A 14,819-nucleotide genomic window follows, 5' to 3' on the forward strand; every position below is an offset into this window, starting at 1 on the left:
AAAGCATTGTTATTTAAAGTATTCTCAGTTGTATTTAAACAAGGAATTTGTCCTCTGACTGTTTAAAGCTGGTCACAACTAAACAAAACATTCAAAAATACAAACTTGATTACAGAAATCATTCTAAAATTGAACCCATTGTGATGGCTCTAGAATCCACACATACCATAAAATATATGTGTATGTATGTTTGTAGGAATCAATAATATTAGCTCTGACTTTTCATGTAATGTTAGTAAATCCTTGATCGAATCCAATATAACATTATGTTCTACTAATTGATCAATTACAATAATTATTGGTATATTGGGTTCTTCCATGTATACAACCTTTTTTTATGATTCTTAAACCAAGTATTAGCTATGATTAAGTTATGCTCTGCGTAAAATTCTTCCTCTTTCATTTCTTAGCCCCAATCCATATTCACCTACTATGTTTCCATCTCTCCCTTTTCCTACTAATGAATTCCAGTCACCCATGACTATTAAATTTTTGTCTCTCATCACTACCTGAATAATTTCTTTTATCTCATCATACATTTCATCAATTTCTTCATCATCTGCAGAGCTAGTTGGCATATAAACTTGTACTACTGTAGTAGGTGTGGGCTTCATGTCTATCTTGGCCACAATAATGTGTTCACTATGCTGTTTGTAGTAGCTTACCCGTACACCTATTTTTTTTTTTTATTCATTATTAAACCCACTCCTGCATTACCCCTTTTTGATTTTGTATTTATGACCCTGTATTCACCTGACCAAAAGTCTTGTTCCTCCTGCCACCGAACTTCACTAATTCCCACTATATCTAATTTTAACCTATCCATTTCCCTTTTTAAATTTTCTAACCTACCTGCCCGATTAAGTGATCTGACATTCCACGCTCCGATCCGTAGAACGTCCAGTTTTCTTTCTCCTTATAACAACGTCCTCTTGACTAGTCCCTGCCCGGAGATCCGAATGGGGGACTATTTTACCTCCGGAATATTTTACCGAAGAGGACGCCATCATCATTTAACCATACAGTAAAGCTGCATGCCCTCGGGAAAAATTACGGCTGTAGTTTCCATTGCTTTCAGCAGTTTGCAGTATCAGCACAGCAAGGCCATTTTGGTTAGTGTTACGAGCCCAGATCAGTCAATCATCCAGACTGTTGACCCTGCAACTACTGAAAAGGCTGCTGCCCCTCTTCAGGAACCACACGTTTGTCTGGCCTCTCAACAGATACCCCTCCGTTGTGGTTGCACCTACGGTACGGCTATCTGTATTGTTGAGGCATGCAAGCCTCCTCACTAATGACAAGGTCCATGGTTCATGGGGGGGGGGGGGGGGGGGCGGCAATGTTGATTGGAATACTCTCTTTCAAAATTCTGAAGGTGGCAGGGGTAAAATACAGAGAGCAAAAGGCTATTTACAATTTGCACAGAAACCAGATGGCAGTTATAAGAGTCGAGGGATATGAAAGGGAAGCAGTGGTTGGGAAGGGAGTGAGACAGGTTGTAGCCTCTCCCGATGTTATACAATGTGTATATTGAGCAAGAAGTAAAGGAAACAAAAGAAAAATTTGGAGTAGGTATTAAAATCCAGGGAGAAGAAATAAAAACTTTGCGGTTCGCCAATGACATTGTAATTCTGTCAGAGACAGCAAAGGATTTGGAAGAGCAGTTGAACGGAATGGACAGTGTCTTGAAAGGAGGGTATAAGATGAACATCAACAAAAGCAAAACAAGGATAATGGAATGTAGCCGAATTAAGTCGGGTGATGTTGAGGGTATTAGATTAGGAAATGAGACACTTAAGTAGTAAAAGAGTTTTGCTATTTGGGGAGCAAAATAACTGATGATGGTCGAAGTAGAGAGGATATAAAAAGTAGAGTGGCAATGGTAAGGAAAGCGTTTCTGAAGAAGAGAAATTTGTTAACGTCGAGTATAGATTTAAGTGTCAGGAAGTCGTTTCTGAAAGTATTTGTATGGAGTATAGCCATGTATGGAAGTGAAACGTGGACAATAAATAGCTTACACAAGAAGAGAATAGGAGCTTTCGAAATGTGGTGCTACAGAAGTATGCTGAAGATTAGATGGGTTGATCACATAACTAATGAAGAGGTATTGAGTAGAATTGGGGAGAAGAGGAGCTTGTGGCACAACTTGACTAGAAGAAGGGATCGGTTGGTAGGACATGTTCTGAGACATCAAGGGATCACCAATTTAGTATTGGAGGGCAGCGTGGAGGGTAAAAATCGTAGAGGGAGACCAAGAAGCTTGCACAGGATAGAGTAGCATGGAGAGCTGCATCAAACCAGTCTCAGGACTGAAGACCACAACAACAATACATTGGTATAGTCAACCCTGGTACTAAAAACACTGCTTATTCAGAGACATTTTTCTGTAGACTAAATTTCACTAATAATTCAGTATATAGTTGCTTAGCTAACTTTCCTGTAATTCCTACTATTTTCATCCCATTTACAAGTATTACAGAGAAAACATACAGCATCTTGCATTATTCTAAGAACACAGGTTTCATTACCATAACTCGTAATAATGGTCATCACAGTGGTGCCCACCCTGCAGCTACACTCAGCTTCAGATGTATCTCTCTTAGGACTTTGTTCCCTACCTTGTAATGAATCATCCGATATGCTTCTCTCCTTATCACACTTCATTAAATTAGAATTCAGTTGTCACAACCTGTTTTCAACTGCTCCTGGGTCCATCCCCTGCCTGGAAGTGCTCTAGTTTTCCCCTTTCTGTGTTATTACAGTTAATACTGGTGGATGCTGTAGGTTGCTAGTCCCTATGATTATCAATGTTATAGCTTGTGATTTACCTCTCCACTGCTGTCTATTCCATGTATTGCTCTGTTCAGTATTTTCATCTCTAACAGTTCTTTGACTATTGTTATTATTCTGATTATCATTATTAAATTGATGTACGTTAGCATTAGAATGACTCTGCTTTGATTGAGTTTGCACAAGAGTTTATCCTTATTTGCCAAGGTGGTCGTCTTATAATTACTTAGGAAGTGCTAGACTGCAAACCCTGGTCTTGATCATCTGTTGGCACCGGGATTTTCTCTCACTGACTGTGTACTTCCTTTCTGTCTGGCAATGACTTGTGTAGGGGAAAAAATACCAAGTCACACATCGGTTCAGATTCCACAGTAAGCAGTAAGGTCTCTATCGCTGACTGAGTAAATAACTTCAGCAGTCACGTTAAGGCGAGAGCGTACCACCACTGACAACACCATTATTAATTGAGCACTGTGAAGTTCAAACAGACCTTCAGGTTGAGGACTGTTTCATCTTTGCTTTTGATGGTCGATGGAGTTACCCCTCTGTGTCGCAAATAAAAACAAAACTATAGTTGAAAATATAAATGATATGTATATCTCACACAAATTTTACTCTATTTATAAGATAAGCTAGTAGTGAATGTATAATTCAGTTTCTTCACTTCGTAATACAGTGATAAAGATAACAATTCACAGTTCCACAAACCTTACACATACGATGATAACCGCAAACTAATAGTTTATGCTCCTATTTTGTCTTTCTTTTTTGTTTTTAGTGTTACTTTTATGATTAGTAAAAGACCTCGATGCTCACATTTTTCTTCTTTTTGTTCCTCGTCAGTAATTTAATATAAGCTGCCTGACAAAACAAATTAACTACCCAGTGAAAACAAAATGAAACTTTGTGGTTTAAAGAGTATGTGATGTAAATTCAGTGATTAAAGTATAGAGTCCAATTAACAAAGAACTCGGCAGTATGTGCCTGCTTACCAGTATATTTGCACACATTCTGGCCCGGATGTGTGCAGTCATTAGTTTTGGAAGCATATCACAAACCTGTTGTGTTCTCTCCTGGAGCTGCCTGTAACACATGTAAATGGTCCTCAATATCCCGGATATTGGCACAGGGACGGAGTCGACATCTGAGCTAGTCCCACACTTCGAGCACAGACGTGGTGATCTCACTGTGGTACTCCAGTTCCCCACCACTGGTAATATCCAATGCAGAACAACTTGCAAAAAGTGATTGTTGTTCACCAGCTAACTTGTGTCCACTGTACAGACTTCTATATAAGTAGACTGCCTGTTTAGCTGAGTGATAACATGTTTGTCTATCATGCAGTGAGCCTGGGTTCAATTCTCAGCTGGGTTGGAGATTTTCTCCACTCATGGACTGGGTGTTGTGCTGTCCTCATCACCCTTTCATCAATACCACTGACATGAAAGTCATCCAGTGTGGCATCACCTGAAATAAGACTTGCACCTGGCAGCCAAACTTCCCCAGATGGGGCCTCTCGGCCATCAATGCCACACGATCATTTCATTTTTTCTGTGTAAATGTGAACACCATTAATCTGGTTGAGTGCATGAATGGGCATAGAATAACGATCCATCTCAGGATATTCAGTACCCGGTTGCCTGAACATGATGTACAGCATAACTCAAAGATGCTCACTGTATCACATCAGCTGTTCAGCTATTTGGAGCCAACCACTTAATACCAGTTTTACTGGACTGTGAAGAGGGGAACTTGGCCTCCAACACATCTTTGTGTCCTGATACCCTCCAATTCTGAATCTCCATTGACACTACCACCCCCCGCTCCCCTTTGTTTTTCCATAATACTTTTCATTTCATCTCTTAATTTCACTATTCATCTCTCTTCCCCCTTATCTGTGTTTGCTTCTCTCTCTGTCCTTATCTCTGGAATGATGCTGGCATGATGCTTATCAGTGCCTAATAAAAAATGTTCGCATTTGAAGACACTCTTCTACTTTTGTATATATGTGTTAGATGTTATGCACATTTCACCTCATGGCTGGCAAATCTGTCTCACAATTTATTAGTTTCATGAGTCACATTTTCCTGTGATACAATAAATAAACACATGCAGTTACACAAAGTATGTTAATATTATGTAAATGACTGCGCGACCGCTACGGTCGCAGGTTCGAATCCTGCCTCAGGCATGGATGTTTGTGATGATGTCCTTAGGTTAGTTAGAGGACTGATGACCTCAGAAGTTAAGTGCCATAGTGCTCAGAGCCATTTTTTATGTAAATATATTGCTTTTACACTTGTGCCCTTTGCCAGCTTTTTTTTAAAGAAAAAATTGTAATATTTTGTTCTTATGTCTGAATTTTAGGATTCAAGATGGCCCTTGTGAAAATTATTTGGATGTTTGCTGCAAGAAACCACAGACTGTGGACAGGCCTATCACACCTACTCCACATATAAGAAGTGGCTGTGGCCGCCGTAACCCGGAAGGCGTGGGCTTCCGCATAACTGGCAACAATGACAATGAGGCACAGTTTGGGGAATTCCCTTGGATGGTGGCAATCCTCAGAGAAGAGAGCGTCAATGGAAACCCAGAGAAATTGAATGTTTATCAATGTGGTGGTTCACTGATACACCGTGAAGTTGTTCTGACTGCCGCTCATTGTGTAGCTGGGCAAGTATTCAGAGAGTTTGGCCTAAATTACGACTGTAGAGTGTGTGTGTGTGTGTGTGTGTGTGTGTGTGTGTGTGTGTGTGTGTGTGTGTGTTAAAACGATCATTCCATGATTGTCAGGAGAGATTTTTTTTGTCCTTGGTGTTCTGATGAAAGCAATTTATTATTAGTCTAATTTGTGTTTGTAAAGAGTGAATTTCATTGTCTACTGCTATTTACTGTTTAGTACTATTAAAAAGAAGAAAAATGAAACCAGAGGCTCTCAGTAAATTTAAGGCTATTATTATGCATGTTGCATTCCCTTCATCATTTGATCCTAAGGAAATTGTTATCACTATGAGATATAAATCAAAGTGACACTCTTTTAGCACAGATTTGAATGTCAGAAGCATACAGTTTTATTAGCTAAAATGTTTCATTGACAAAGGGTTACAGGCCGATACAGTGTTCTGATGCAAGAGCTATTCATTCCTCTTCATTTAGGGTTACTTCATTCTCATAATTTTATGCATTTTTTTGAAAACTTCTTTGTAATACATTTAGTTAATTATTTCTGGGAGCACATTCTGTCAAAATGATGCCCTAGATATCAAAGAAAGCATAGCCTTGGACTTAGTGACTTGTACGTGATATCTTTTCATATGAACAAGTTGCCTGTCCTAAGGAAGGATTGCCACTTGATTTCTGTATCGTATGCGAAACTACACATCTCATTAACAATAATTTGTTTTATAAAAATCTGCTCTTTTCTTCATTTGTGCAACTTTTTTCCTGCATTTTTTCACACACTTTCCTCACATTCAGCTTCTCTGCTGAAAGGCATCAAACCATAGATCATTGGGCATCATTTCGACAACATCAAAAACCCTCATTCTTTGGCCTTTTATACATTCCTATTCAGACTTGGCAATGTTTGCCTGGAGGCTCAATCTGCATGGATGACCTGGTCAGCTATCATTTTTCAGAGTCCCTGCTTTTAAAAGAGAATATCTTAGGTCATTCCTGGGCATGCAAACATGATAAGCACTTATTTATGTAAGTTTCAGACAGCAACTGTCCTTTTATGTTTCATGAGGAACTTCATGTTTACAGATCACAAAGTGCTGCACAAATAGGTCCTTAGTAAATGAGTAGGCTTGTTTCTTTTATGTTAGGATTCATATTGTTGAAATCTCATATTTCTTGACTTTAACTGGGAGTAGCTTAGAAACCCATTACATGGCATTGTCCCACTAATTCTTTTATTTAATATTTATTTATTTATTAATCCATCTGTGGAAAATGTAAATTGTATGTATGTTGTCAACACACAAATACATAAAATATAGATGCAAAGCTATATAAATGTACACAACTACACCAATAAATAGATAAGGCTTACTGAGTTACCCATTTGGACACATTATTTTATTGTTATATTTAACATATAGCAAAGTGCCTCTTAACTGCAGTAATTAATCATTAGCATGATTATTAACAAAATTTAGACATTATTTTAGGTAATACTTTATGGTATAAAAACACTTTTGTAACATATAATTTTTTAGGGTATTCCTGAAGGCATGTATTTCACTTTTGCCTTTGATGTCTTTTGGTGGTTTATTGTGTAGTTAATTCCATTATACAGCACAATATTTTGGTTTTTTAAATTTGAGATTTAACTGGTGGCTGGATCTGGTTAAATGTTCATGTAGAAACCTGTTTACTGGCTACTGATCATTCTCTCTCTCTCTCTCTCTCTCTCTCTCTCTCTCTCTCTCTCTCTCTCTCTCTCTCTCTCTCTCTCCCTCTCTCCCCTCCTCTCTCTCCCCCTCTCTCTCCCCCTCTCTCCCCCCTCTCTCTCCCCCCTCTCTCTCCCCCCCTCTACCCCCTCTCTCTCCCTCTCTCTCCCCCCCTCTCCCTCTCTAATTCTCTCTCTCTCTCTCTCTCTCTCTCTCTCTCTCTCTCTCTCTCTCTCTCTCTCTCTCTCTCTCTCTCTCTCCCTCTCCCCCTCTATCTCTCTCTCCCTCCTTCCCTCCCTCCCTCCCTCCCTCCCTCCCTCCCTCCCTCCCTCCCTCCCTCCCTCGCTCTCTCTCTCTCTCTCTCTCTCTCTCTCTCTCTCTCTCTCTCTCTCTCTTTGTTTTACGTGGATCACTGTTTGCAATATGTACTCACATGGAGCAGTCAAGAGTTCCATAGATTTAAACAACTCAGTGAAATGAGTTCTCTTGCTACTTCATGCCATAATTCATACAGCATTTATTATCTTTAAGATTGTTTGTTCTGTTTTGTTCATTTGTTCCCCAGAACATTATCTGCAGTGAAATATTTATATTGTGCTTCAAACAGTGGAAAATCCAGGGTGGAATGAAACATCATGAAAAGGGTAGTTGCTACACACTATATCAGAGATGCTGAGTCACAGATGGGCACAACAAAAAGTCTGTCTGAAAGTGAGCTTTCGGCCAACAAAGCCTTTGTAAAACAAACACACACACACACACACACACACACACTGTGTAGTGCTGGAATTGGAACAGGGAAGGGGCTAGCTGTGTAAAGTCAGTGACTAATGAAGATTGAGCTCAGGAGGGTTCTGGGAATGCAGGATATATCGCTTGGAGAGCTCCTTGTACAGTTCAGAAAAGCTGTTGTTGGTGGAAGGAATCAGGTAGCACAAGCTGTGAAGCAGTCACTGAAGTGAAGAACTTTATGTTGGGTGGCATCCTAAGTAACTGGCTGCCCCAGTTGTTTCTTGGCCACAGTTTATCAGTGGCCATTCATACGGACAGACAGCTTGTTGGTTGTCATCCCCACATAGAATGCAACACTGTTTGTGACCGGATTGGAGTAGGGCTACCTGTGAAACCATTCGTGTGTGTGTGTGTGTGTGTGTGTGTGTGTGTGTGTGTGTGTCCAACAAAAGCCGTGTTGACCAGAAGCTCACTTTCCGACAGTCTTTTTGCTGTGCCTTCTGCGACTCAACATCTTCACTAGTAGCAAGTATCATTTTGATTGTATTGTGTTTCAGATTATCAAGTGCACCTGCATGTGTAGTCCTTTCCTTTGTGTCATTATGTGAAGTGAAACCATTAAGCAAGATACTAGACACTTTCTTTAACAGAGTACCATTTTGAAATAAAAATAAAACCAGTAGACTCTTCTTCGCAATTTTATTTTACATGGAAGCCTGTACTTAAATGTACTTTTTAACATTATTCTCATCAATATTAAGGCACTTGTCATATTGTGCAGCCATATTTTGAATACCATCCTTGTAGAAACCTGTTGCAGGATTCAACAATAGCTTCAACATTCTGTAACAATTGTGTAAAGTATCTGTTCTCTCTCCCTTTCTCATCAACTTTCTGCACCAAACCATCAACAATGACTGAAGGTTGCCCATTTCATTCCTTATCATGACCATTCGTATGGCCACCTTTGACTGCTTTGACCCATATCTGTACTATTCCATCATTCACAAAGTTTTCTCCACAGAACTTCAAAATGGTACTTCCTTTAAAAACACACTGAACACCTTACCTGTCAGTTTACAACTGATCCATTTCCCATCCCTATTACTGTTGTTTCTCACTCGTCTTAAATGTTTACTTTACCTTTTTTCTACAAGGGGCATCCAATAAGTAAGTTTCCCTATTTTATAAAAAGACATTACACACAACTTATGTTGAAATAATTTTATTCACATTGCACACTGCTCCTCTTCTACATAGTTGCCATGTTTTTCTACACACTTTCTGTAACATGACAAGAGTTTTTTCCATTCTTGTGTTGTACCAGGTCTGCTTCTGTCCTTGAAACCAACTGTTCACTGTTGATGTGACTCCATCATTAGTGCTGAAGTACTTCCCTCCAGGATGACTGTTGAGTTGGGGGAATATGTGAAAATATCTTTGGGCAAGATCTGATGAATATGGAGGATGATGACACATTTTCCAGTTGAATCTTACCAGCTCTTGCTAGGTCATTCAAAGTGAACTAGGCAGAGCATTATTATGAGGGAAAGGAACTTTGCAAGACAAAGGTCCAGGATGATGAAGTCACATAAGCAGTGAACAGCTGGTTAGGAGCACAGGACGTGACCTGGCCTGACCTGGTACAACAATGGTTTGGAAAACTTTTGCCACGTTACCAAAAGTGTTCAGAAAAACATAGCGACTATGTAGAAAAGTAAAAGAAGTATTGTACAATGCCAATAAAATTATTTTCACATGATAAATTGGATTTGATATGGTTTTTTTTTTAAATATGAAAACTTACTTACTGGACACTCCTCGTAGAACAGAAAGTACTTCTTTCAGTATTTCAGTGAAGATTCAACCTTCTGTTAAGTCAATTAGAAGCAGGTTACAAATAATAAGCACTGGTTGAGAACTTCCACGTTAAACTATATTCTTAATGTCATGAATAAGAAACAAAGTAAGAGTTAAGATCGAAGACTTCATACAGACCAGCAACATAGGGCACAGTCATCAGCATTAGTGGAGTAATGCGACTCAAGCTGGAGGTGATTGTGTCGTGGCACCCTATATTGTCACATAAATTGCTTTGCCTGAATGAAGATGACAAATGCAATCTCACAATGTTTGTTCTCCTCAAGATATAACCCTCTCAAAGTTGTGTGAAGAGCTAGGAATTGCACGGAGAGGTTACGTGGTGCCACTCCTATGCCTTTTACTGCTGTCGAGTGCACCACTGTCTGTGCACTGTTGCTGTTTTGCCTCTCTGCCGCTTCATCTAGGGATCACACTGAAGTATCTGCACTAGCAGAATAGAAATGTGGAAAATGCAAGTCCGAAAACAATTTATTGGACTCGGCAAAACGAAACAATAATACAATCTCCAAAAAGAACAACAGACTCGATCCCAGCTGTGGATCGTCACAAACATAAAATAACAAATAATAATAGAAAAGACCTATCTCTTCATGGGGATATATCACAATAAAACAATTATACAATGTCTAGATGTTTATCGAATATACCGAGTCCATCTGCAAGAGATTGGCTAGCTAGAAGAGGCATCTGGCCACGGCTGCCGGGGTGGCGGCTCTTTATGCTTCCAAGCTGTGTGCTGAACTGTCCTTTGCCCGCAGTGTGCCGCCCTATCAAGCCCGTTTGGCGGATGTATCTGCCGGAACTATTTGCGATCACGTGCCTGGCGTATCACATTAGTTCCTGGGGTACCTGTGACCTCTGGTGAAGTTGTTCTGCAGGCTCCATGAACGGGTAGTGGTCCCTGGCAGCCATTGGTGGAGAGCTGGTGCTGTCAGTCTGCAGTGATCTGGACAGTATGTGGATATTTGTAGTGCTGCAAATGAGTCCATTTCGTGACCAAAGGATTGTACAATTCTACACAGCCTATTCACAAGTATCTGTTGACGAGGGTGAAATCCTTTACTGCTTGGAGTATGGCTGTCCTGAACACATTTATTCTATACTTGCATGCAAGCTAGATTACCTGACCAATGTGAGTAGCAGTATTGCAGAATGATAAAGCAGGCTCGGTAAACCACGATCCTGCCACTGTCAAATGTTGACACATTTTAGTAGGTATTTTTCGTTCTTACCATACGTGAGACACTTCAGGATTTACCCACAAACAGCCACCTTCAATTGCAGTTTCTGAATGAGAAACCTTCTCCATAATCTTTTATTGTGTACAGATAGTGGACGATGTCACTTCTACTTGTTTAATGTGGCTGCACTGAAATGGTAATCATTTCTATACCCAAGTGTTCAGTATGCTGGACATGTACATAAGCCTCTACTATTCTGAAGCATTCAGGAAACTCACCAATGATGTGAGAAATGTGTGCTGGAGAGAAAATTCACTATGTTACTAAGCAGAATATTGTTGACAGATCTCCCAGAAAACCAGAAGAAATTCTGGCAATTTGTAAAAGCCGTTAGTAGTATCAAAGTCAGTGTGCAGACATTCATTAGGGAAGATAACAAATGGACTGCCAAAAGGACTGGTATTGGGCCCTCTTGTTTGCAACCCACATAAATGGTAGTCCAATGGCTTTAAATCTTGATTAAATCTTTGCTGATGACACAAATTTACTACTCAAGCTTCCAAGTTCAACAGTGACAGATTCATCTCACGTAGGCCTACTAATCTAACAGTTCATATTAATTTGCACCTACAGCTATACCCTGCAAACCACTGTGAGTTGCCTGCTAGAGGATACTTTTCAATAATAATAATAATAATAATAATAATAATAATAATAAAATAACATTAAAGATTCCAATACCACAACAGATAGATTCAGACTGTGCAAACAACAAATAGAAACAGTAGATCACTTCACAAGCGGATGTACAATACTAGCACATACAGAATATGAAACTTCCTGGCAGATTAAAACTGTGTGCCCGACCGAGACTCGAACTTGGGACCTTTTGCCTTTCGCGGTCAAGTGCTCTACCAACTGAGCTACCGAAGCACGACTCGCGCCCGGTACTCACAGCTTTACTTCTGTCAGTATCTCGTCTCCTACCTTCCAAACTTTACAGAAGCTCTCCTGCGAACCTTGCAGAACTAGCACTCCTGAAAGAAAGGATATAGCAGAGACATGGCTTAGCCACAGCCTGGGGGATGTTTCCAGAATGAAATTATCACTCTGCAGCGGAGTGTGCGCTGATATGAAACTTCATTCTGGAAACATCCCCCAGGCTGTGGCTAAGCCATGTCTCCGCTATATTCTTTCTTTCAGGAGTGCTAGTTCTGCAAGGTTCGCAGGAGAGCTTCTGTAAAGTTTGGAAGTTAGGAGACGAAGTAAAGCTGTGAGTACCGGGCGTGAGTCGTGCTTCGGTAGCTCAGTTGGTAGAGCACTTGACCACGAAAGGCAAAAGATCCCGAGTTCGAGTCTCGGTCGGGCACACAGTTTTAATCTGCCAGGAAGTTTCATATCAGCGCACACTCCGCTGCAGAGTGAAAATTTCATTCTGGAAACATACAGAATATCCCAGGAGACATGACAATGTAGCAAAAATAATACATCAACAACTTGCCATACAACATAAACTAATAAAACAACACATTCCCACATACAAGTATGCACCACAAAATGTACTGGAGAATGATGAATACAAACTATACTGGAACAGAACCATTATAACAGATAAAACAACACCACATAACAAACCTGACATCATACTCACCAATAAAAAGATGAAATTAACACAGCTAATTGAAATAACCACACCCAATACAACAAATATACAAAAGAAAACAGGAGAAAAAATTGAAAAATACATCCACTGGCTGAGGAAGTCAAGGATATGTGGCATCAGGATAAAGTTGACATTATACCAAATATACTATCAACTACAGGAGTCATACCACACAATATCCACCAGTACATCAATGCAATACAGCTACATCCAAACTTATATATACAACTACAGAAATCCATAATTATTGATACATGTTCAATTACCCGAAAGTTCCTAAATGCAATGTAACATATACCGTACAGTTAAAAGGAAGTTACACTGGATCAAGGTCCGCGTCACTTTCCATTTGTAACCAGACATAATGTCTGAGACAAGAAAGAGAAATAATAATAATAATAATAATAATAATAATAATAATAATCCCCGTGGAGGCCCGGGAAAAGAATAGGCCTCCGGTATGTTCTGCCAGTCGTAAAAGACGATGAAAAGAACAAACCACTAAAAGGGCTAACCCCCCTTTTAATGTGATTAGTTGGTTCAGGACACAACTAAAGAAGCCTCGGACAAGCGCCGTCATGGTCGGGGACGACGCTTGAACCCATTGCCCGCCCACAATGGTAACAACACTGCTAGTCAACTGGAAAATGATTTAAATCCAAAAAGAGGTGTTTTGCAGGATATGCTTCCTGCAACCACCCTAGAAGGAAAACAAAGACGGAGGATGAGATGGTTAGATGAAGTTAACCGACACCTCATGTTCTGTTATTACCAAGCAACAAACCTAGGAACCAACACAACTGGATACAGATCACAAGTATACACAACATTTATTACCAGATACCCAGAATTAAAATTTTTAACAGAACAACGACTAGCTGATCAGATCTGTGTAATAATCAAAAATAACAGGATACCCCAGTCAGAAATAGAAAACATCAAACAACAAGTACAACAAATAGTGGAACAAAATAATGTGCAATCAGAAGAAGAAGAAGAAGAAAATACAGTAATGGACTCAAACACCCCAGAGCAAACAAAGAACAACACACATCAATTAAACAATCAGAGGAACACGAAATCTTAAGACTGCCGCCAGAACAAGTACAAATAGAGCATGAAGTGACACACATGTTAGATAGAAGACACAAATACAGACATTAGACCATTCTTGCATAGACCGCCAAATAACCCACAAGTTGAAACAACAATAAAAACTATCAACACAATCATACACAACAAAATAAATGAAAACACAGCTATGGAAGAGTTACAACTACTGGTTTATATAGGAGCACTCACTACTCTAAATATACACACTAGGCAGAGATCAGAACCAACCAACACACAGAAGAAACCCACAAAACCAGCATGGCAACACAGGCTACAGATCAAAATAGAAAAACTGAGAAAAGACATTGGACAGCTAACACGATTTATAAGACATCAAATGTCAGAAAAAAAAAACAAAAAAGGTTAGGTAAAATCTCACAACAAGAAGCGATAGAGCAATTAGATGAAAAGAAAAAGAAATTACAAGCATTGGCCAAACGACTTAGAAGATACAAAAAAAAAGAGAAAATAGAAGGAAACAAAACCATACATTCAACACAAACCAAAAGAAATTTTACCAGACAATAGATGACACACACGTTAAAATAGACAATCCACCAAACATAACAGACATGGAACCCTTCTGCAGCAACATATGGTCAAACCCGGTACAACATAACAGGCATGCATGGTGGATAGAAGCAGAAACAGACACATACAAGATGATACCACAAATGCCTGAAGTGATAATTTTGCAACATGAAGTCACCAGCAATTAATTCTAGTCACAATTGGTAAGCCCCTGGAAAAGATAAAATAGCAAATTTCTGACTAAAGAAGTTCACCTCAACACATTCACATCTAACTAAATTATTTAACAGTTACATTGCAGACCCATACACATTCCCTGATACACTTACACATGGAATAATTTATATGAAACCTAAAGATCAAGCAGACACAGCAAACCCAGCTAAATACTGCCCCATAACATGCCTACCAACAATATACAAAATATTAACTTCAGTCATTACACAGAAATTAATGACACATACAACACAGAACAAAATTATAAATGAAGAACAAAAAGGCTGTTGCAAAGGAGCACGAGGATGTAAAGAG

General features: G+C 39.4%; 1 protein-coding gene across 8 annotated transcripts in view; it reads left to right on the forward strand.

Annotated features, from left to right (window-relative positions):
* Window positions 1–14,819, forward strand: part of LOC126279126 (phenoloxidase-activating factor 2) — a 238,063-nt gene that overhangs the window by 179,972 nt on the left and 43,272 nt on the right. For 6 of the 8 annotated variants that reach the window (XM_049979612.1, XM_049979615.1, XM_049979616.1 and 3 more), the window contains one exon: window positions 5,158–5,463. In XM_049979612.1, the coding sequence (XP_049835569.1) occupies window positions 5,158–5,463 (306 nt within the window). Of the gene's footprint in view, window positions 1–5,157; window positions 5,468–14,819 lie in introns of all 8 variants that reach the window. The other 2 variants (XM_049979609.1, XM_049979613.1) reach the window with 1 other exon arrangement.

The sequence above is a fragment of the Schistocerca gregaria genome, chromosome 6 (genome assembly GCF_023897955.1).
Source record: "Schistocerca gregaria isolate iqSchGreg1 chromosome 6, iqSchGreg1.2, whole genome shotgun sequence".
NCBI classification, from domain to species: Eukaryota; Metazoa; Arthropoda; class Insecta; order Orthoptera; family Acrididae; genus Schistocerca; species Schistocerca gregaria.